Consider the following 22,663-nt stretch of genomic DNA (forward strand, 5'->3'; position numbering starts at 1 on the left):
GGCAGCGCCGCACTGCAGCCCAGGGCAGCCACATGAACCCGCCTGCCTGCTGTAACTGGGACACCCCTTATTTCTTAGACTGGTTTTTATTTTTTCCTGGAGCCGTAGATCCAGGAATCGCTCCCGGGCTGCAGGCCCGGCAGGAATACCTTACCAGCCCTCAGAACGCCATGTCCGAGCTGCAAAGACTCAGGACCGCTAACTGCTGCCGGCAGCGGCAGCCGGGAACCAGCACCGGGGCAGCGCGGCGGCTGCTGCCCGCAGCGGCGCCCGGGCAGCTGGCAGGGGGAGTGAGCCCCGGCGCAGTGCTGGCAGCTGCAGGGGGAAGGTTCGGAGGCGACCTGGGGACAGCAGCAGCTGGGGGAAGGCGCGCAGCCCGTTTTCTTCATGTTGAAGGGCTGCACACCGTGAAACACGCTGCAGCGGCAGCAAAGTCAGGGCGGCACACGGCCGAGACCGAGCGGCGCCGGCCCGGCCCGCCCCGGCCCGCCCCGGCCCGCCCCGGCCCGCCCCGGCCCGGCCAGGCCCGCCCCGGCCCGGCCAGGCCCGCCCCGCCCCGCCCCGCCCCGGGCCGCGCGTCAGGCCCCGCCAGCCCGCGCGCCCCCTGGCGGCGCCCGCTCCTCTCCCGCCGGAAGCGTCAGGCGGTGCGTGCCGGACGGGGTCCGGGTGGCTTCCGCGCCCCTGGCGGCGCGGAGTTCCCCCCTCCCGTCTCCGCCGCCGCCTTCGTTCTCTCCGCGCCCCCCCACTGCCTCCTCCGCTCCCGCCCGCCGGCGGCACGGTGCCCTCCCGCCTCCGCCCCGCCGCGGGGAGCCGCCCTAGCCTGGCCGCCCCGCGGGCACCCGGCCTCCGCGGGGGCGGCGGGCGGAGAAGTAAAACCAGGCCCCGGCAGGGACGGGGGGCTGGAGCCGGAGCCGCCGCCGCCAGGGGAAGGTGAGCGGGCGCTGCCGGCGGGCTGGGGGGGGTCCCCGTCCGGGCCCTGGCCCCCGCTGCGGCTCCGCAGTCCCCGGGCACCTTGCGTTGGTCACCACCCAGCTCGGGGCCTTGCTCTAAGTACCGTCGGGACGGGGACGGCGGGACGGTGCGAGGGCGGCCGCGGGAGGCGGGGAGGCCGGGGGCAGCTGGGCTGGGGTTGTGTCCTCCCTGCCAGAGAAGAGAGACTCGACCCCCCTCCAGCCTCCTGCAGAAGGAGCCACTGCCCTGCTTCACACAAGCAAGAAGCAGGCCGGTTGGTGTTTCAAAGCAGGGAGAAAACCGCCTCTGACGTCCAGGATCTCTCCAGTGGCGGGTGCCATTAGCAGGATTATCAGGGTCTTCTGGGTTTTTTTGTTTGCGGTGGCATTGCTGGTTCTGGTAGAAATACTCTCCGTAAGTGACTGATGCAGTGCAAAGCGATGTATTTCTGTTGGCAGGGGCATGTCGTAGCTGTTGCTTTTCAGTATAGTTCTAGTTTGGAGATACCGCAATGTTCTCCAGAGGTCCCACTTACACATTTCATATGCATGCTGAAATAACGCTGTGCGTGGTTTACAGGAGTATATGTTGCTTTCCATAATTGCTTCTTGTAGCATGATCAGTAGGGTCTCAGTTCACCCAGTGCCTGCTGACTACAGCTGAAGACCGCTGCTGTAGTTTAGTTAAGGGCTTTTCTGGGTCATATGCTAGAAGTCAGTGAAAGGAATTGTATGTTAGCCTTGTTTCCATTTCACTGTCAACGTAAAGCCTTAAGCGTGAGCATAAGTCAGCGTGCAGTGTCATTAGTCAAATGAGAAATTGCATCTTTTTCATCTAGTGAAAATATGTATAAACTGCTCTATTAGGAAGTTAGAACTTAAATTAAAAATACTTAGTTTGAACTGCACAACAGGAAATGTGTTAGTGATGTTGGTTAAAATAAGAAGTCCTTTAAGGGTATGCTCATATTACAGAAAGATTCTGCCTGTAAGTTGGCTAAGGGTGAGACTTAGCAGTACTGCACCCCATTGTAGTTTTTAGATTTGGATGGTGGCAGATGTCAGAAAACTTCTGACAAGGAGGGCAGTCTCTCTTTGCTTGAATGAGGTCCTCATCAGAGTGACATTGCATGTTTTATCTTGTAATTTTAACTGCTTTGGGCAGTCATAGAGTAGACAGCTGTAAAGTTGGAACATTCCAAAATGACGTTATCTGTTAGTAGCATACATGAACTATGTTGGACCTTTATTCAGTGTGGTGCGTCCTGTGCTTTTTTGGATCATGGAGACAGAATCTGTCTTCCCTTCTTCACTGCCATTGCCTTTGGTAGGGTGTTCAGTGTGGCAGTAACATAAATCACACTTGGGCTTGGATACGGAGCATTTTTGTGGACATACCATGGGTGATCCGAACAAATGCTGGACTTGTTACGGGGGAGCAAAATTGCAGGAGATACAACCCTGGAGGAGGCCTTTACCTGGTGGAGAGTAAGTCAAATATGACTGAGGATGACTCTCTACATTTTGGGCTACATTAGCAAGGCCATAGCCATTAGATCAAGGAAGTATTTATTACCCTCTTTTCAGCACTTTTGAGACCACAAGGCCAGTTTGGAGCCCCACAAGAAAGATGCCAACGAACTGGAAGGGGTGCAGAGAAGGGCCACCGACATTGCTGGGTGGCTGGAGCACGTGGTGTCTGCGGAAGGGCTGAGGGAGCTGTGTAATGTTTAGCCTGGAGAAGAGAGGGCTTAAAGGGGATCTTACCGCTGTTCTTAATGAGTGGTTATAGAGAGGGGGGAGTTAGACTCTTCTCAGCAAAGGGATAGGAGGCAACAGGCACAAATTGCAGTAAGGGGAATTCTAACTAGAATAAGGAGAAACATCTTCACCATGAGGATGGTCAAGCACTGGATTAGGGGCCCAGAGCAGCAGTGGGATCTCCATCCATGGAGATACTACAAACTGCACTGGACACGGCCCTGAGCAACCTGATCTAACTCCTTAGTTAGCAAGAGGTTGGACAAGTGCTGTCCAATGAGTCTTTCCAATATAAATTATTCTATGATCCTCTTCAAGATGAGGAAACAATGTTGTTCAGAGTAGAGTTGACTGTCTCTAAGAGAAGGCAGTACTTTAGATGTTACCCTGTGGTTGGCAGCAAAGATGATGTCGGATTTTAATTTCTATTACAGGTTAGTGCATAGATATGCAAGTAAACTTAAAAAACTGCGATGATTGCATATGAGGTATTGCATCTAACATTACAGGCAAAAGGACAAGCAATATTTTGCAAGGCTGACATGTGTGGACAGGACTTTAAATTTACTTGATGAGGATTTTGTGTTTGGAGAAAGCCATAAACAATTAAAAATATAATAGGCAGGAGAGTATAACTTTAAGTAATCTTTAAAGCTATATAAACACCTCTGAGTTTTGCAAAATGTTTCTCTGCCATAACCCATGCTCAGTATTGTTCTGTAGCTAGTAGGTGGAACCACTGGAGAAGTCCAGGCATAACAATCTGATAAATATTGTAGTGTTGAATGCTACTCCTAAATCCTGCTTGGTCTCACAAGTTGTATTTCTTGTACCTGCTGTGGGTGTTTGCTGCCTGACAGGTTCAGGAGTTCGGCTCTGGCAACTGGAACGAGAAAGAACTTTCTCTTGCTCTCCCACATGCTCGCTCTCTCCTATCCTTTCCCCCTAATTCACACCCCCAAACACAAGTGCACGAAAGCAGTGAAGTGCATGTCACTAATGCTGTGTGCTTATACATCACTGAAGATAAATCAGCTGCTCGTCACGTTGTCCTCAAGAACATGCTGAGGAGCAAAATGTTGTAAGCCTGAATTAGTGGAGCAGGCATGGATCGTGGGAGCAAAGTCCTTGTCACGAGATCAGCTTTCTTCTCATTAATAGGAGTTATCTTGAGCAATATGGGTAGAGGCCGATTTCAAAACAGAAGGAAAAGGAATATCCTTGCTCTATCAGAATGGGAGGAAAAATTGAGACCGGAAAATAAGTGAGATGGCTTCTGCTCTAGTACATGTTTCAACATCTCACAGCAAATGTGGAGTAAAACTGATCTGCTTCATAGTTTTTGCTGTCATTGGGGTTCTGATAGTATTAGCAAAATTATCTTCTGAATTTCAGTCATTTGTTGCTTGCAAAAACAGAGCAAGAGATGAAAGATGTATGTCTGTCTAGGCATAGGAACTCTGCAGTCATACATGCTGCAAGTCACATTTTAATAAAAAAACAAAACACAACAACCCCAAGCTTAGATTCTTATTGTTCTTAATCCGTTTCTCTCTACAAGCCTACGTTATAGTTGCAACATGTTTTTCTTCTTGGTCCTGACTAACAGTTAATTCAAGTCTTGACCAAAACTTTATTCTAGACTAGGATAACTTTCCCCCCCCGAGGTATTATTTCCGTTGTTCTAGAAATATTCTAAGATAGCCAAGCATACAGGTTGTCTCATGTTTGTAAGATGAAGTGAATAGCAAGTTTTGCCCTAAATCGTACAAAGCTAAGAAAAAAGTGTTGCTCCAGAATTACAGAAAGCCTGAAATATCAGCCCAGAGAGGTCTAGCCCTGAAACTTCTTAGGAGCTGGCATTGGAGAAGAGAGATTCTTACACATAGACACAGGAAAGCCAGAGCAGTGAGAACTTTTTGTGATCTTTTTAACTTGTGCTTTCTGCTGACTCTCTGTGTTGTACTCTGGGACTTGGCATTTCACTATCTGTAAATTTTCAGGTACAGTTAAAGGTCTCTACAGGAGTGAGACCTGCTTATTTGAGACCATCTTCTTCCTGAGTTATCGTATGCTTGTGGTTAGTGGAAGTGTTTAGTAGATTTTTTATAGCACTGGATTTGAGATTGTGCTGTTTCCTGTTCTTGTAAGTGCTTGGGAAAAGCTTTTGAGTGTACTGTGTATTGTATAGAACAATAAATTAGACCAATCAATACAGCTTTCTAAAAATCAAAAATACAGTATAAATTGGTATTGGTAACAGTAGAAATGTTCTGGATCTGCGTAAGTTGAACAGTTTTTAATGAGATAAAATCTTAGCCTGAGATTAAGCAATTGCGCTCTCTTTCTCAGTTAGAATTGTCAGTATTTCCACTACACAAAAGAAAAGGACTGAAAAAATCAAGCAAAAGTTTTGCTGTATGAACCATTATGTTTCTAATAGATGCTGCTGGGATGTGGGGTAATATGGTATATGAATAAAATGCATCAGAGAGGTTTTTTATATGATTAAACAGAATAGGCAGGTCTATCTTATTTGAGGATTTATTCATCTGCCTTTTTTTTTTTTCTTTCAATTAAACAGGAGATGATAGGTGGAAATGAGTCCTGTACTGCAGGACCGATACCTATGTCCTACTTAACCTGCCTGACTTACATTCTGGGAGAATGGACTGGCGTGGAGCATATTGAAGATTATCTGAGTTATGCAGTCTACCTTTTATGGGTGCTTTTTCCACTCGCAGTAGTTTTTCTACTTCCGGGAGTTCTCGTCATCCTTTTCTACACTTCCATTCTCCTCCTTCATATTTATAAAAGGAAGAATGAACTAAAGGAAGCTTATTCCAATGATGTTTGGGATGGTGCAAAACAAATGTTGGCTACCCTATGGGATGGACATGGAAGAATATGGCATGGTAAGCGAGAGCTGACTTTTCATTGAAAACTGCTGAAGCCCTGACTCCTGGTTTGCCTTTCGGGATTATCAATATATATCTGATTGTTGCTGCTGTTGCATGAAATCTAAAATTCAGGCCAATTTTTTTTCTGTTTTATCAATGACTGCCAGTGGTGCTTGGGAGAAAAAAAGCCATTGAGACTTTTTCGGATGTAAAATTTTTTGTCTTATGCATTTATTCCTTTGCTGCTACAAAATGAGATCTTTCATCCAGTTGAATATAGATGCAATTTGTAAAATTTTTTTTTTCTTTTTTACTTTTTATAACTACTCCTGGATTTCCTCATTCCAGGAGGTCCCGAAATGATTGCTATGTTAAAAATTAAATCAAATAACTATATTACTTCAGAGTCAATATATGAACACTGGAAGTTAAATGCCAGTTCCCTGATAGCTAGTATGTCAGCACATGTTAGCGTTAGGTTCACTCACTAGTTGCTACTTCAAATTGACTTTAGAGCCCCAAACTGTTACAGAACCCTGCTTTTTAAATTTTCTTTCTGTCTATGTATTTTTGACAACTACTTTCTCTACTAGAATGTCAAAACTAAGGGCTCTGTTCCTGTCCTTCTACTATTATTTCTTTTATAAAGACAGACTTAATAAATGATTTGACTTTTCTTCCTACGGAAATCATAAGCCTCTTTCAGAACTGTTCAGTCTAGATGCAGCTAAAGGAGAAAGATGTTTAAGAGCAATTTACATAAAGAACAAATCCTTCTTGAAAATCATCTCTATTTGTTCTCTAGTCAAAGGGAAGCAGGTTTTCAAGGCATTGATAACCAGATGGTGCAGCGGCTGTATCAGATGGGTTTTGTAAGACTAAGATGTAACTTTCAAATCTAGGAAAGTACACTAGATCAAAATCAACAGCTACATCAAAGAGCTTAAAATGCTCACGTACAATAAAAAGCTATTTACTTTTTTTCATAAGAAAATGATTTTTTAAGGCCTTGGCTCTTTTCATTCTTAGTAACTTTTTCTTTTTATAAGGTCTAACTTTTTATTTGCGCAGAAAAGATTCTTATCCAGTCCCTCATTGACAGTTGTGACTTTTTTCTGCCCTGCCAGCTGCTTCCATGTTCTCTATACACTTCTCTTGCTGAAGAATGAAATGTTTTGCGATTCTTTTTTTTCCCCTACCTGATTAATCAGTATATCATAGGAAGAACTTTTCATCCTGAAATCTCAAAGCATTGGGGAAAAAAAAAAACCAAACCAACCCCACAACCAAAAAGTCCAAAACCAAAAGCCAAAACTGGTGTGTGATACTTGTAACTTTACATATACTATGGGAATGCTAGATGTAGGTATCATTCTGTTTATGATTGGCTGGCATGGAGCACAGTTAGTGGTCACTTGGGATGGTACAGATGATATGCTTGCAATATGTTGCAGAGCTCCACAGGTATAGGAAGTAAAATGGAGGGAGAAGAGCCAAGAGTACCTTCAGAATTAAAAAAAAAATTAATGGAATGGGCATTGCAGACCTGATTAACTTTGGAAGAAGTGACAGAGTTTGGGTTGATTTTTTTTTTTTGTGGTGGTTTTTTTTTTTTTTATTTTAAAAAAACCCAAACCCAAACAAGATACTGTAACAATACTGCTCAATATTAACTGGATATGTTTTATACTGATGCGTTTTGATATTTTGTGTTAACTGAACATATTCTTCTCTGTTAACTTAATTAGAAATGTAAGTTCAGTAAGAAACTTGTGTGTGTTTATGTATGTTTCAATTAAGCATATAAAGCCCCAAATAGCTTTTAGTACTTAGTGATGGAAAAATGGAGCAAGTATAACTGTGAGGGAAATAACAAAGATAAGCTTCATACCCTGGAGTAAAAAGAGACATGTAAATGGATGTTGTCATGTCAAATCTTCTTAAACAGTTACTAGTGACAACGAACTTTGAAAGGTAAATAATAGCTTGAAATAGTTGTGTTTCACCACTCCTATCCAATCCTTATTTTGATTTCTCTCGAATGATTGATTCAGAGGACTCTGCATCCTTGAAGACTGAACATTTGGCTCTTACCACTTCTCCATAGCTATCCATTTCAGTTTGCCAACTTGCTGCAAGATAATTTCTTTGGGATAGAATTGCATCAAACTTTGACATCTGTTGTGCCTTTAACTCCTAACAGGTTATGAGCTTCATGGTGCCGAAAATATTCCTGAAGGACCAGGGCTCATTGTGTTTTATCATGGAGCTACTCCTGCTGACTATGTCTATTTCATGGCTAGACTTCTTATACAAAGGAAGAGATACTGCCACGTAGTAGCTGATCATTTCGTCTTTAGATTACCAGGTAACATACCTCATAAACAATCAGTTTGAGAACTCTAATTTTTTTTTTTTACCGCCTAATTAATAAAAATTGTGCTACAGGAACACAGCTCTCAGAACAGACATTCATACAAATTTAGTGAAAATGGTGAAGTACAGCTGTCTCTAACGTGTTCTTTACAAACAAGAATGAGTTTATCAGAGTGGCCGTTGCAAGGATGGGTCATACTCCTGGCTGGGCAACACCTTCCAACAACTCTAGGATGTTTAGAAACAAAGAGAAAGAGACTGTAGGAGAAAAAGTTGCCTCTGTATTAATCGGTAGCAAAGATTTCAATAAGATGTTTCTTTTTTTATTAATATAGGCAGAATGCCTATTAATATAGGCAGATTTCTTAATGAGATTAAGAAATAAACTGCTCAGAAGCAATGCCCTTAAAGTTGACAATATTAGTCTGGGGAGATGATGTATTTTCGTATCCCACCCAGTTGAATATGGTGGGCAGTGAAACCTGTCCCCAAGAAGACTGTTCCAAGTAGAATCTTTTTGGCAGGAAAGCTGTAGAAGCGTCCAACAAGTTTGTGTGAAACATGAGGTGAAGCATGAAGAAAATGAAAAATATGTTTAGGGCAAGATTTTGGCTGGACAGCCTAGTGAAAAACACTGCTGATTGGTGAAATTAATTATGTGAGGGGTTTGGTTTTTGTGTGTGTGAAATTCTTTTCCCAAGTTCAGTTTGTGACTAAAAACCTCGTAATTCATTTTGTGAATTTACAGGAGTGTTCTGTAGTGTATTGATGCTTTTAGTGCAAACAACTCATATCAGAAAACTGTCCTTTTGCCAGTATAGTTTTATTTCAGACTTAATCTCTGAAAACTGAACTTTTTCATACTGATAACAGCATGGCCTTGCCTCTACAAGTGCTTTTGCCAACAGACTAGGATTTGTCAGTTGATTATCAAATCTTTTGCATACAGCTGACTAATGTAACCTATTTTGTAATTTAGATTTGGCTCCATATTATATTAACTCCAAACAGTTGTTTATCAAATGGGAGATTATTTTGTTTTTCTCCATTTCTGCTTTAAAATAAGATTCTAAGTGTGGGTATACTTATGAGTCCCCCAAATATTGTTTAGTACCATTGCAGAGACATCTGGCTGAATGGCTGATCTCAAAGAATTGGGTTTAGCAGTACAATGTCTAGCTACAGGCATTTATCAGGGATTGATACTGGGACCAGTGCTGCTTAATGTTTTTATTGCACACCTGGATGAGGGGTTGGAGCATGCTTATCATTCATTGATGATGCCAAACTGGGGGAGCAGTTGATACACTAGGGGTTAGAGCTGATTATTCAGAGTGCCTTCACAGAAATGAACTGACAGAAACATCACGAAGTTCAGCAAAAGCAAACGTGAAGTTGTGCATCTGGGATGGAGCAATCCCATGCAACAGTACCATGGGTAGAAGGTGGCTTTGCAGGAAAGGACTTTGGCATTCTAGTGGACAACAAGTTGAACGTGACTCAGCAGTGTGCCCTTGCAGCAAAGAAGATGAACTGCAAGCTGAGCTTATTTTAGCTTGAGTGTAGCCAGCAGGTTGAGTGAAGAGGTTTTTTCCTTTGGCTTGTCACCTGTGCAAGCACATCTTGCAATATGGTGTCCGGTTTTGGACTCCCCCCGTACAAGACAGACATTGACACACTAGAGCGTGTTCAGTGGATGATGCGGGGCTGGAGCACACAATGTGTGAGGAGAGGCTGGGAGAACTGGATTTGTTTTGTCTGTATCAGATAAGGGTGGGAGAAGGTATTATTGCTGTCTTCAGCGACCTGACAGGAGGGTGCAGAGAAGAGGGGGTCAGACTCTTCTCATAGGTGCACAGTGATAGAATGAGAAGCAACAGAGACAAGTTGCAACACAGGAAATTTTGATTAGACGTGTGGAAAGGTATCTTACCATGGGGGTGGTCAGGCACCTGAACAGATTGCCTAGACAAGTTGGGGAATCTCCATCGCTGGAGACTTTCAAAACTCTGCTGGGTGAGGCCCTGAGCAGCCTGATCTAGTTGGACCCGCTTTGAGTGGGAGGTTGGACTAGATGACCTTTCAACCTACATAATTCTCTGGTTCTGTGAGTGAATTAAGGCTATTCAGGGAAGTCAAGCCCAAAGAGTCCAGATAATGTTCTGGATTGTGTTTCAAAATCTGCACAATAATCTATGACTGGCAACCCAGAGAGATGCCACTTCTCTTGGGAATCAAACCGGAAAGACTGCCATAATTTTATCCTAATACTAAGACTGCCTGATCTTGATTAAGTCTTCAGATTAAATTGGATGCCTTTTCAGAAGATGTTTTAGTTAACCAAAAGTTATTATGCTCAATGCAGGAGAAACTTGGGGGGTGAGGTAGGGGATGGGTTTGGCGAGTCTGTAGGCTATTAGACACACTTGCATTAGATGATTAGATGATCCTTCTGTTTTTATGGTTATTGAATCTACTATGAATAGCTGTGAGGAATGGCTTGTCCCATGAATCTGACTCTCAGGTCCGTGCCAGTATGCAGTTGCCAGTACGCAGTCTCATTGCATCCTCTGGGTTGGGCATTGCTGTCTGAATTAACTGCAGTTAACTGGAGTGTGTTTGTAAAATGTTGCTGTGCCTCCTAAGGGATGCATGAGTCTGCAAGGGGTCAAACATCTACTGCTTATTCTTGAAAGATACAGCTTGATAACTTATGGAAGGGAATCTAACCTAATAGGAGACCTCCTATAGGTACCTGGAGATTCCTATTGAACATTGCCTAATGCATCTTTCTTTCATGTTGATGCAAAAGGAAATTACTTCATTGTCTCAATTTATACTGTATCAATACTATGTAAGCTTCTGTTGCTTGTACTTTGGGGCAGAAGGATATGAAATATGATTCTGTGGCTTCTTTTTTTCCTTTTTCTTTTAAATACTAGAGGTTAGTCACAGAAAAAAACCCATTTCAATGGTTTCTGATTCTTTTGGATTCTTAGCTGTGTAATGCTCAGGAATACATTGATTTGTCTAAGGTTGAGTTAAGAGAAAATCTTTTCCCCAAAAGTGCAGTGAGGACTGAGATATCACTTGTGTTCTCCATCACCCTCTCCTATAGTATGGGCCGTGTTTCCTTCCTAGAGTCATCTGGGAGCCCTCTTTAAAAGGTTGCCTGCTATTTTAGGGATCTAAGACAGTCCCTCCCCTGTAATGTCCTAGAGGAAAGGAGCCCTGGCTTCTTGTCTGTTACATACACAAGGTGTTGCAAAGTGTCTTGTGGACTAGATATCCTGCAGATACACATGCGTGGTTACCGGTTGCCTACAGTTGTGGAAGGTTGGATTCAGTGGTCTAAATGATTCCTCCCTGTCTGCAGTCCTAAAGGTCAACCATAGAAAAACAATGACATCCTTGCCATCTTGCTACCAGGTAGCTGACAGCCCCTATGTTACAGTCACTGGGGCTAAGTTAGAGAAATGTATATGGTGCACTTATTGAGATAAGTGTTAAATGCATTACTGGGTACTTTCCAAAGGGTTTTCAAACATCGATGTGGACACAATGTTGTGGAAAATAGGAGAAGAGTATGCTGGGGCAAAGGGCAGAGACCAGGTTGAACTGTGGAATAAAATTAGTTTTGGACTTCTTGGTATTTGGAAAAATTAGCATCCCTTCATGCTCTGGAAAGCTGAAAAACTGCGGTTATAGAATTTTGAGAGTTGTTTTGTTGTTTAAAGTGGAAAAATAGATTCTTGGTCACTTTTATGCAACAACCAGGTACTACCCCAGTGTTTCGTCTGACTCCATGATGACCTTTGCTTTGAGCACAGAGTACCCTGGCTGTCCCTTCAGGGCCACTGCACTAGTTCCTGTCTGTCTGCTGCTCTAAAGGAGCCAGGTTCTTCCTCTTTGCTACTGGGGCAGAGATATTGATAGTAATGTGTGATCTGCTGGCTAGGCTATGAGGTACAGCTCAGAATATAAGGCTTATACTAAAAGTCAAGGGGGGAAATACGGCTGAGAAATTTTGTGAAGACTTGAAACCCCACCCCACCGCTATTCTGTATTATAAATTTTTGCCTGTATTCTGTCTATATTCTGTTCTTTTTTTTCTGACCTATGAACTGGACAGACTCCAGGTGTTGCTCTATCACACACCACATCCCCCCCTGCCCTTCCCTAGCATGTCCAATGCAGAAAAGAAAACTATCTTCACAGCTTCTGCTTCCCTGGAGTCTCTTTTCCTGCTCGGCTCAACCCTTCTCATGACTGTTTTGTCTCTCTCCTGAACTCATTGACAGAAAGGACTTAGACAGGTAGCTTTGTACCACCAGGTACATTCCAGAGAGCTTTAATTAGTTTGGGAATGTAAAACGTTGTAAAAACCAGGTATTGAAGATCCCACAAACAAATTAAGAGAAATTAAATTACTTTAGGAAAACTCTCTTTCAAGTGTCCTCTGTGCAAATGCTGCTAGATGAAGACTGTTAGTGTCATCAGCAGTGTGCGAGGCAGGCACAGCAGAATATGAGACAGATGTAATGCAGCTTGTGTTCTGTTGTCATGTTTATGGACAGATCCTGATTGTGTAGAGGTATAAATCAGGAGTAATTATACTCACACCAAGTACAAAGACTAGTTAGAGATCAGAGTTTAGTTAAGAATAAACTAATGATATGCTGCCTCATGCTCTCTTTCCCAAGCCCTTAGTTTATGCGGGCTGTAAGAGAAGACAGATCTCTGTCTTCTTAACTATATTTGGACTCTTCTTCAGAGTGTGTGTGTGTGTATGTAACAAATATGTGTAACAAATATATGTAACAAATATATGTAACAAATATATGTAACAAATATATGTAACAAATATATGTAACAAATATATGTAACAAATATATGTAACAAATATATGTAACAAATATATGTAACAAATATATGTAACAAATATATGTAACAAATGTGTGTTCATAGAAACAACTATTCATTTGTTAATCTGAGGTTAAAAAATGAAGATCTATTATTGACGGGCAAACTCGACTAAGTCAGTTCTGTGTCCTTGTCTATGACTGATGAGGTTGTTTGCCTCAGTGGGAAACTTCAAGAAAGAGAAGTAATCTTTCCCACACTGCTCAGTCATCTAAAGTTCCCATTTTGGTATGCAGTACTCATAAATACTATGTAAATTTAAAATTTATTGAACCAAGTGAACATGATTGATTTCCTGCAAACAGAGGTTTATGCTAGTTGTGTTCTTTCAGATTAGACTAGTTGTCTAAATTGATCAGGTATGTGTCCATTTGATGCTTTTAAGCAAATTTTTGATGTTCTGCTGTTTCTTGAAGAGTAGGGTCAGTATGACATTTCAAATTCAAGATGATATGAGGAGTTTATGTAACTTCACAGTTAAAAACTTCAGTAAATGAAAAATCTTAACCTAAGATGAATATACCCTAGCCAGGCTTGCCAGATGCCTCTTTGCGTGAAAGGCCATCCGGGTACTCACAGACTGAACCAGGGAGTCAATTCCTGCAGTGATCCGTAACACAGAGAATGCCACATTTTCGTTGTCATTCTCCTTCTTGTGCACAGACTGCTCTTTGTTTGCCAAAGTTAACAAAACAAAAAAACACAACAATTTGCTGGTATTTTCTCTTGTTGCACTTTATTAGGACTGTGCTACATTTGAGAAGTAGAGCTTGGGCAAGGAGCCAGTGTCCTGGAGCCGACTTAAAAACTCCTTTGAAGGGACACATGAAAGATGTCACAGAGTGCTTGCCAGTTTTTTCCAGTTTAGTCCTGATTGTGAGATAGCACCTGACTTTACTATGACAAAAAGCCACTGAAACCCTAAATCTTCAACTTTTTAGACCAAAATTTATAAGCAGGACTTAATGCTTCAGTCCCTCTAGAAGCGTCTTTGATTTGGGGTTACAGGTTATTAGACAAGTAAGTTCTAGTCATTGTGTTCTGTGTTGGGAATCTGTACTCAATGGTAGCGTGAATTAACATTTTCTGAATTAATATTGTCTTACCCTACAGGTTTTAAATTATTACTTGATGTACATGGAGTTATGCATGGACCAAAAGAAGAATGTGTCAGTGCTCTGAAAAAGGGCTATCTGATAGCCATTGCCCCAGGTGGAGTTCGGGAAGCACTCTTTAGTGATGAAATGTATACTATTATCTGGGGTAATCGGAAGGGCTTTGCTCAGGTCGCCATTGATGCAAAAGTGGTAAGTATGACAGATCACAGAAGAGAAGCAAAGAATGCTAACTTATTAGTACTTTCTTCGAGGGAGAGCTGTTTTGATTGTCATACATTTGGTGTTACATTGCTGAGTGGTCATGAGTATGGTCTACTTGCTCTCATAACTACATTTCAAGACTCTTTTTGTTGCTTCGGAGAAGGCGGCTTTGGAGTCAGTTAAGAATAGTGTGGTCAGGAAATCCAGAGTTTAAAAGAATGAGAGATGAAATCCAGGTGGTTTCTACATTACAAGCTTGTGCTGTTTTACACATGCCTGGTCAGGATTGTAATGGCTCAACCCCTGACACAGAATGATTGGGAAGCAACCATACATCAACATTTCTGTTTCCCCTATCGCTGTGACCCAGCACAGTATAGACTTACTGGGACTATGTACTGTATTGGCATTTTATGGTAGTAAGGGATGTCTAGGGCATACAGCAGCAGCAGGAGATGCTGTTCAGTAGCGTGAACTGTCTCTTCAATTCTAATATATAGAATTGTGCTTGGTCAGCAGGCAGATGATTATTCATATGGGACCAACTGTGAAAGGCACATAAGTATATGATATATTTGAATTGTAACTATTTTAATAATCGTTTCAGAGGCCCTCTCATTCTATATTTGTACTTGAAAGATTGGTGCATATGCCTGTAGGTCTGCATATACCTAATTTGAAAGTAAGTCTCACACCAAGAGTTCTATATTTAGGTACCGTCAAAGAGAGACTAGTTAAATCTCTGGATTTTATACAGAAATAGAATACTTTTAAGACGCAATTTTAAGTGTGTGTCACTTTTCTCAGGAGGAAAATAGGATTTTTCTATTTTCCTTTAAACAGGATATTTTCAACAGATTTAGATTTTACTAATGTATTGCAATAGCATATAAAAGGCCATACTTGGGATTCAACTGTGGTTGTATTAGTTATATTTATTTTATTGAATGTGTGTTTAGTTCCCTTTACGCACTCACAAAGGTCTTGCAGCTTCATCCCCCCCTAAAAAAACACCTGAGAGATGCAGTAGAATAGCAATAGTGTCGGAGGCAGGCTGAAAGTGGGGAAAATATCTTTATTTAGATTAAAGATGAACTTCAAGTCACCTTTAATCATGAGCATAGCTCCTCATGAAAAGAAAAATGTGTCTAAAACATCAGAAAAAGGTGTCTAAAACTGGGACCTTCAACTTCTTGAAGCTGTCTTGCTTCAGCAGTTTGTTTGCCAGGATTTTTGTCATATAAACCAACTTGGTACATACAAAAATCTCTACCTCTATGTCAAAAGTAAGATGTTCCAAATAAGATGGTTCTAGAATATAGAAGTTTGTTACCATTCAGTTTAGGCAACTGCACTTCTTTTTATTCTCTGTAGTTGCATTGGATTCTTTACAGACTTTCTCCCCCTCAAAAAAAGCCCAAAACAACCAACTTGATACCTTCTGAAAAGTTTAATTTACTAGCTCATCTCCATGCTTGTTTAAAAAAGTTTGAAAGAATATGAATGTTTGAAAATCCCATAGAGTTCTGTATTTCTGATGATGTAATGTACAGTAAGTACATACTATAAAGTGATATTAAAAAACTTCATGTAGTAGTTGACCCCCTCCCAGTTCTTGTAAATCTTACTAGCTGTTTGCAAGTCCAAAAACAGCGATAAAAACTTGAAATATTCAACACCATTCCAAATATTCATCAGCAGAAATAAATCATGGACATGGATTGAATACGATACATCATGTGTGAAGCAAGGCAATCAGCATAGCAGAGACGAATCAGTTTAGGGTCCCAACCCTGTGAATTCTTCCCTTTGAGCATAACTACAAATTAGGTAAGAGGTTTAACGACTTAAGTCACACCTGTGCAAACACTGCTAGACGGGGGAAGGCCTAAATGCTCCATAGATTCTGGAATCCTGAACTGCTTTGAGAAAATGGACTTGCTGTGAAACACCGACTTACTGAAATCTCATGGTATTCTCCAGCTTGAAACCTCATGGCAGAATGTCACAGAAGAACTTAAGAATACTTGTTTTGCTCTCTATATGTCCTTGTCTGAGAAACACTTCTGAAATTAATTTGCTTGTTGGGTTTAAGTGAGGTAGAAGGTTTTTAGATAGTGCTATCTTCATTAAATTCTTAATTATTTTTTTTCCCTCCTAGCCCATCATTCCTATGTTTACACAAAATGTTCGAGAAGGCGTTAGGACATTAGGAGGAATAAGTAAGATATTTTCTATTTTTTTGTAGTTTATTTTTCCATATGTGTCTAGCCTATCTCTGTAGAAATAATCCCCATATAAATTTGAGATTTGACACAGCCTTGTTTCTGGAGGCTTGCTCTCTGGTAGAGTTCAGAGATGTTATTAGGATTTAATATCAGCATTAGATGTGGTATTGGCTCATCTAAGTTACTGTCCACATAACAGTGTGCCTTCACAGAAGCAGTAGAAGAAAGGAAAAAGGAGCCAGAAAAAGGCAAATAGATTTAGAGCACTTTTTTCCTCTGCTTATATCTGCTGGGCCAACTTCTGCTGTCTGTTAAGCAGCAAAGCAAACAGGGGTTTGCAACTGACACGTAATTTCTTTAAATGTGCTCCTAAGGCTCTGTGTTTACACCTCTACCTGTACTTAAACTTTGAAAGGTTTGAAATATATTTAATCTGTGGTTGGTTTACTATTCAGCACTAGACCTGTGTTCCCTCACAAAACCTTGCATTTGCCTGCTCTCTTTCCTCATCTCTATGGGACTTCCAGCCAGCACATGAATAGATGGGTGTATGTCTGAAGGGTCCACTTCTGGGATGATTAGAAGCCACATCACTGCTGATCTGCTAGTGTTAAACCCCCTTTTTTTTTATATTCTTCAACTTACTATCTAGCAGAAAGGGCCTGAACAGTCTCCTCCACGCCGCATGTTCTGCCTCAAGTATGGCATCATAATCTTCATCAGAGGACTGCAGGGCAAACCAGTTCTGTTTCTCTCCCCTCTAATTAAAAGCTATATATTGCATGGAGAAAGCCAAGGCATCAGATGTAGATGTGCAGAATAATTCACACATTCGTCAGGTTGTACAAAAATAAACAGCAATTAATTGTTGCTGTGTTCAGGAGAATCTTCCCAAACAAGCAGAAATTGAAGCCAGTATCATTCATGCTACTGGTATTCTACAGCAGAGGTGCTAGAGGAATTGAATTCTGTTGATCACTGGAGGCGTTACTCCAGTTTCAGTAGTTTTGGAATATTCTTTGTTCTTACAGGTTGTGTACAGAAAATTCCATATCTTGGTCAGTAAGGATTTTCTTATGCCAACACCTCAGTTAAAGGAATTTCTTGTCTAAAATGGAGAGAGAGAATATTAGCACACATTCTGCAAGGAATCTGTTCCGGGTGCGTTTGGGCTAGATGCTTAGAAGGTGGCGTGTGAGGAAGATGATGTGTCCTCTTAGAGCTGATTGAAATACCTGGTTTTTCTCTCTTTTTATATTGTTTCACTGCAACCAGTGTGTGATCTGAAAGAGCAATTCAGTGGTTTAGCATGACTGGCCTTTAGGCAGATGAGACTATTTCTGATCCTCTGGACCTCAGCGGGACTGAACAGAACAGTCTTCCAATACTAGTTTCTTATGCTAACCTGTAAAATTAGCTGAACCTGTATTGTGTAGCATTCCCTTCCTCTCCAGAGAGGCAGCTACTGGATTTTTCTCCTCTTCTTCCTTCTCTTCGCAGCTACTCTTCGGAGGAGAGATTTCACACCAAGTTAGGGTGGAAACAAGTTTAATGTTAGCTTTAACGCAGCTTTTAGGAAATGAAAGTCAAGGGTAGAATAGCACTTGAGATGACACGTTGTTTGAGAATCTGGGTCAGGGGCTGGATTACTTGAGAAGCCAGTTTCAGTTTTAAGACATACTGGGAAAAAAACTTCACAGAATGATATCTCTCTCTCTCTCTCCCCCCCTCCCGTCCTCTCACCCCCCCCCCTTCTTCTTCCCTTTTCCTTCTCCTGCTTTCCCACTTCCCCCTAAATTTTTTCACATTAGAAATACTTAGGTCACTATATGAACGTATTAGATTGCCAATAGTTCCTGTGTACGGTGGGTTTCCAGTCAAGCTTCGTACATTTATTGGAGAACCCATTCCATATGAACCAAATGTAACTGCTGAGGAACTAACTGCGAAGGTAAGATAGATATGCATATATATATTTTTTTAAAATACTGACTGTTCTGATAGCAAACACTGGAATATTCTTGTCAAGTGATTTCTGCCTTGGAGCTAGTTACAGAAGTTGGTGGAATCATGGTAAGCTTTGGACTTGCTTAACTCTGAATGTCCTTCTTAAATGCTATCTTTTTATTACTACACCTTGCAGATGTTCTAGGCCTTTTGAAGTCAATACTGCACCCTATATTTGCTTTGAGAAACAACTTGCTTTAGGAACTGAAGAAGTTCAGTCAGATAAGACTGCTCTGGGTCACTTCACTCAGAGAAAGGGTTCTGGTTCTTTGTCTTTTCAGAAAGATACTAATGAAGCCTTTCAAATATAGCAAATCTGTGTTCACAAACTGTTGAAATTCCATACAATAAAAAAATCAAGGTAAATAATTTCACTGCTTTGTACCGTGTATTTCCATTTCTATTTCCTCCAACTTCTCACCCAACAAATTAACTTTTGAATGTTCCCCTAGTTCAGATTTAGGTGGTTTATAGAAAAGATTGTGAGGTCGTCATGATAATTAGGTTTATTAATAGATTTCACAGCAGAGAAAAAACAGTTAAGTGATGGAGCAGTCAGATGGAGGGGGCTGAAATAGCCATTTTTGAAAGCTTCACAGATGGTCACTTTTAGCATTCTGAAAACTTCACTTGAGAGAAAGAGATTTTTCTTCTTGACCATGCAGGTGTTGGTTCAGTTGTCTTTCCTCATCTGTTTACCCTCTGATTAGATCTCTGCAAAATGACATCTTAAAATCTGCATTATCTTATGCCCTGGTTATGGAAGACTGATTGTTTCTTTTGGGGGTTCAGTCTGACAGGACTTCAGGACTGCTGGCTTTCAGGAGAGAATGTGTGTTTAAATGACTTTCAAATGTGCTTTGGCATTTTACATTTGTGCCAACCCTCACTTGCTTCTGACTTAAGTGCAAATTCTGCTAGATAAAGCCCCTAGAATGTGAATCCCCTGGAATCCTGGTTAGTTAGAGTAATTTTAAAATTGTATCTCATGTTTCAGGCTATGGCACAGTATGTATTTTCCCATCATATATAGAAAAAATTAAGCTCAGATTTTTTACCAAATAGAAATTTTAGATCTGTAGAGACACTTAGGACCAGATCTATAAAGAGATGTGGTCAGGAACCTTCTCCCAGGACTTCATAGTAGATCACATACTTCATATAAACAGTGGGAGCTTGTACCAAGAATCAGTTTTCCCCTTGTTGACCACTGGTTTACAAAGGCAAATAGTTCCCTGTTCTGTCTCTGGCCTTAAGAATTCAGTATCTGTGCTTCCCTAGGCAGAATAGGGAGGTTATGGCATGTCCTCACCATAACTTTTGCATATTGCCCTGGTTTTGAATGTTCCCTATAGAGCTTTTATATAATAAGAATGGCTGCTATTAATTTCTTGGCCTGCTACGTTTTTGAGTGAAAGTGAATGCTGCTGTCATATGCAGTATTTTAGGTGTGGTCTACGTGTGCTTTACAGGACCAGCTCCTTTAGGGGACTTGGGTGCAAGGACAATCAAATGTGCTGAGACACAATTGTCTTTCCAGTGCTGCTTCTCAGCGTGTGTAGAAGCAAAGTTCTTGCATACGGGAAGAGTGTTACTGATGCAAACCTGGGCATAGGCAGAAGTTTCTGAGTTCCAGTACAGCACGCAGGCACCGACATGCTTTATAGATCTAGGTCTCTTCATTAATTTACTCCATCGTCATTTTACTATTGCATATCACTAACAGAGCTTGTGAACACAGCTACCAGAGATAAAAGATACTAGCTTGTTGGCCTGTTTCTTGGCACATCCTGTGGGCTTAAATATGGAAAAATAGTATTTTGCAGTAGTTCTGCGACATTTGAAAGGCTGAAAAAGAGCTTAGAAATTGTGTTAATGTATGAACAATATAAAGATGACTTAATCTGACCAAAACCTTTTCTCTTTCCTTACAGACAAAAGCAGCACTCCAAGCTCTAATAGAAAAACATCAGAAAATACCAGGAAATATATTTAGGGCTTTAATGGAACGATTTCAAACACAAAAGAAAGACGATTAAGGTCTTCTGAATAAACTACTATTTAGTTTAATATTCTTAAAGTCATATTTGTAACTTATTAATTCTTCTAATAATAGGTTTTAAATACTGTCCTAATGATACTGCTGTATAATTTAAGATATAAGACACTTTCCCTTGCCCTTCCCCCTGTCCAGTATCAAGCTCAGGAACGCAAACTTCAAATCATTCGTAATGGGGCAAAGCTTAGTTTTTGATAAAGGCACTCCTACCTTGAAAGTGTTTTTTTTTTTCAAAAATGACACTACAAGTCTTTATGTACGTGGTCTCTTGTCTTTCTTTTTTTTTGTCGTTTTTCCCCCCCGCCCCACGTATGGTTGCTCTTTAAACTGAATGTTAGACCTGCTGTAGAGCTAGAGTCTTGCTGTCTTGATCATCGTCACTGTAACTAGGTTTTGCAGGCCAGGTTAATGCAGTACAGCATTTATGAAAACTTCCTTTATTCCTTTATGTTGTTACTCTTGTGCTGCTGGAAAACAGTCAATCTTCTGTGACCTGTAGAACCTCTAGCTATGCCTGTAAAACCTATGGTGGAAAGTGCTTAGTTTTACTGTGGTGAGCTCAGAAAGAGTTTGCAGGAGTGAAAATTGATTAGAGAACTGCAGTGAACCAAGGAAGTTTGTTACAGAAACCACTCTGACACAGTGCATGAGAACCCTACAGCACAGCTGCTGTTCCAAGCCAAGCCATATTGGATATCTGCCCTTGAGTAGAGAGTTGTCCCGTATACTTCTCAGTGAATCTGCAATTCTCCTTTGAAAGAATGAGCCAAACATTTAAACTTTAAGAAGTGGAAATGAGAATACTGTTTAGTAACATGAGCTTATGAAGCTTTATTTTGAAGGAAAGAAAAAATTAATTTTAAAAGTAGTAGTTCTTTTGAAAAACAGAATAGACATTCCCAAATACCCTTTAAATCTAGTGTATGTATAAACTGTTAAACATCCATATTCTTCAAACACAGTTATTTACATAAGTTATTAAATCAGGGTTGAGAGGGAAATCCTATATACTTTCCTTAAGTGAAAACAATTGAATGAACAGGAAAGACTTGCAAGATTGGGCTTTTGTGAGCTCACAGTAAATTATATTATTATATTTTTTCTGAACTAAAGCCTATGCTTTTATTGTCCAAATAGGAAATATCTGAAATGTTTCTGCTGATTGCCAGTAAGTTTAATCTACAGTTCTTAAATCAACATCTGGGAACTCTTTAGTTTTGGGATGAGGACAAATACCTTAAGGAAAGACAAAAAAGGTGTTTGCTATATTACATGGTCTCCTCTCAATATTGTTGGGGTTTGACCTGTTCTTAAACACCCCTCCCCCCAAAAAAACCAAACAAAACCCCCTCAACTTTTGAAAGAGCAGATGCATTCAATTTAGTATCCATTCCTCCCACTATTTAAGCACATGCTTTGCTCTTCTAAATGTGTAAATTAGTGAGATTACATAAGTGCATGTGGATGATGCTCTATGTCGGAAAAATATCGCTTTATGGGAAAGAGTCTATAAATGATGGTTTACAAAAAGCAAAAAGCTGGCTTATTTTATGATGTTATTTTATATCAAAAACATTTTATGTGGTGTTGAATTAAATTTTTTAAAGCTTGGGGAAGAATCATGTTATATAAAAGCAAATGCCGGGTTTTATTTGAAGGAAAGATTGTGTTCTTTTTAATTTATTGGAATGTTTTTAAAAAATACTAAGTTAACACAGTATGTCATTAAAAGTGATAATGCCAAATTCCTACATCAGAGTATAACTTACGTATGACTTTGTTTTTGCTGTCCATCTTGAGGAAAATGTACATCAGTCTATATTGTGAAATTCTCCAAGGCAGCTGAACATATTTTTTGTTGAGGTTGCGTATATGTAAAAGAAAACTCAGCCTAAAAGGTTCTGTTATACATGAACAGACCTTAACGATCTAAGATTTTGTAAAATTTGTTTTACTAAATACGTGGGCTGTTTCATGCAGTTTTGGCTCTTTAAGTATTGAAAGATGAGTATTAAAAAATGAAGGGCAGTATTGGTACTCTTTAAGTGTTCATATTTGTATAGGCCTTTCATATTTATTTCTATATATAAAATAATGTATAGAAGACACCGTTCGAATAAAATTGACAACTGGAACAGTC

The 22,663-nt window shown here is 40.7% G+C and overlaps 1 protein-coding gene across 3 annotated transcripts; it reads left to right on the forward strand.

Annotated features, from left to right (window-relative positions):
* Positions 1 to 639: 639 nt before the first annotated feature.
* Positions 640 to 22,663, forward strand: LOC142078768 (DGAT1/2-independent enzyme synthesizing storage lipids-like). 3 transcript variants are annotated; one of them, XM_075141843.1, is made up of 7 exons: positions 641 to 930; positions 5,296 to 5,626; positions 7,815 to 7,979; positions 14,024 to 14,217; positions 16,391 to 16,451; positions 18,269 to 18,408; positions 20,399 to 22,663. In XM_075141843.1, exons 2-7 carry the CDS (start codon positions 5,299 to 5,301, stop codon positions 20,501 to 20,503), a joined length of 993 nt encoding a protein of 330 aa, XP_074997944.1. In that variant the 5' UTR covers positions 641 to 930; positions 5,296 to 5,298; the 3' UTR covers positions 20,504 to 22,663. The 3 variants fall into 3 exon arrangements, with proteins under 3 accessions (XP_074997946.1, XP_074997944.1, XP_074997945.1); XM_075141844.1 differs by lacking the exon at positions 641 to 930 and adding an exon at positions 1,073 to 1,285; XM_075141845.1 differs by lacking the exons at positions 16,391 to 16,451; positions 18,269 to 18,408 and having other exon boundaries at positions 640 to 930.

This window comes from Calonectris borealis, chromosome 2, assembly GCF_964195595.1.
Source record: "Calonectris borealis chromosome 2, bCalBor7.hap1.2, whole genome shotgun sequence".
NCBI classification, from domain to species: Eukaryota; Metazoa; Chordata; class Aves; order Procellariiformes; family Procellariidae; genus Calonectris; species Calonectris borealis.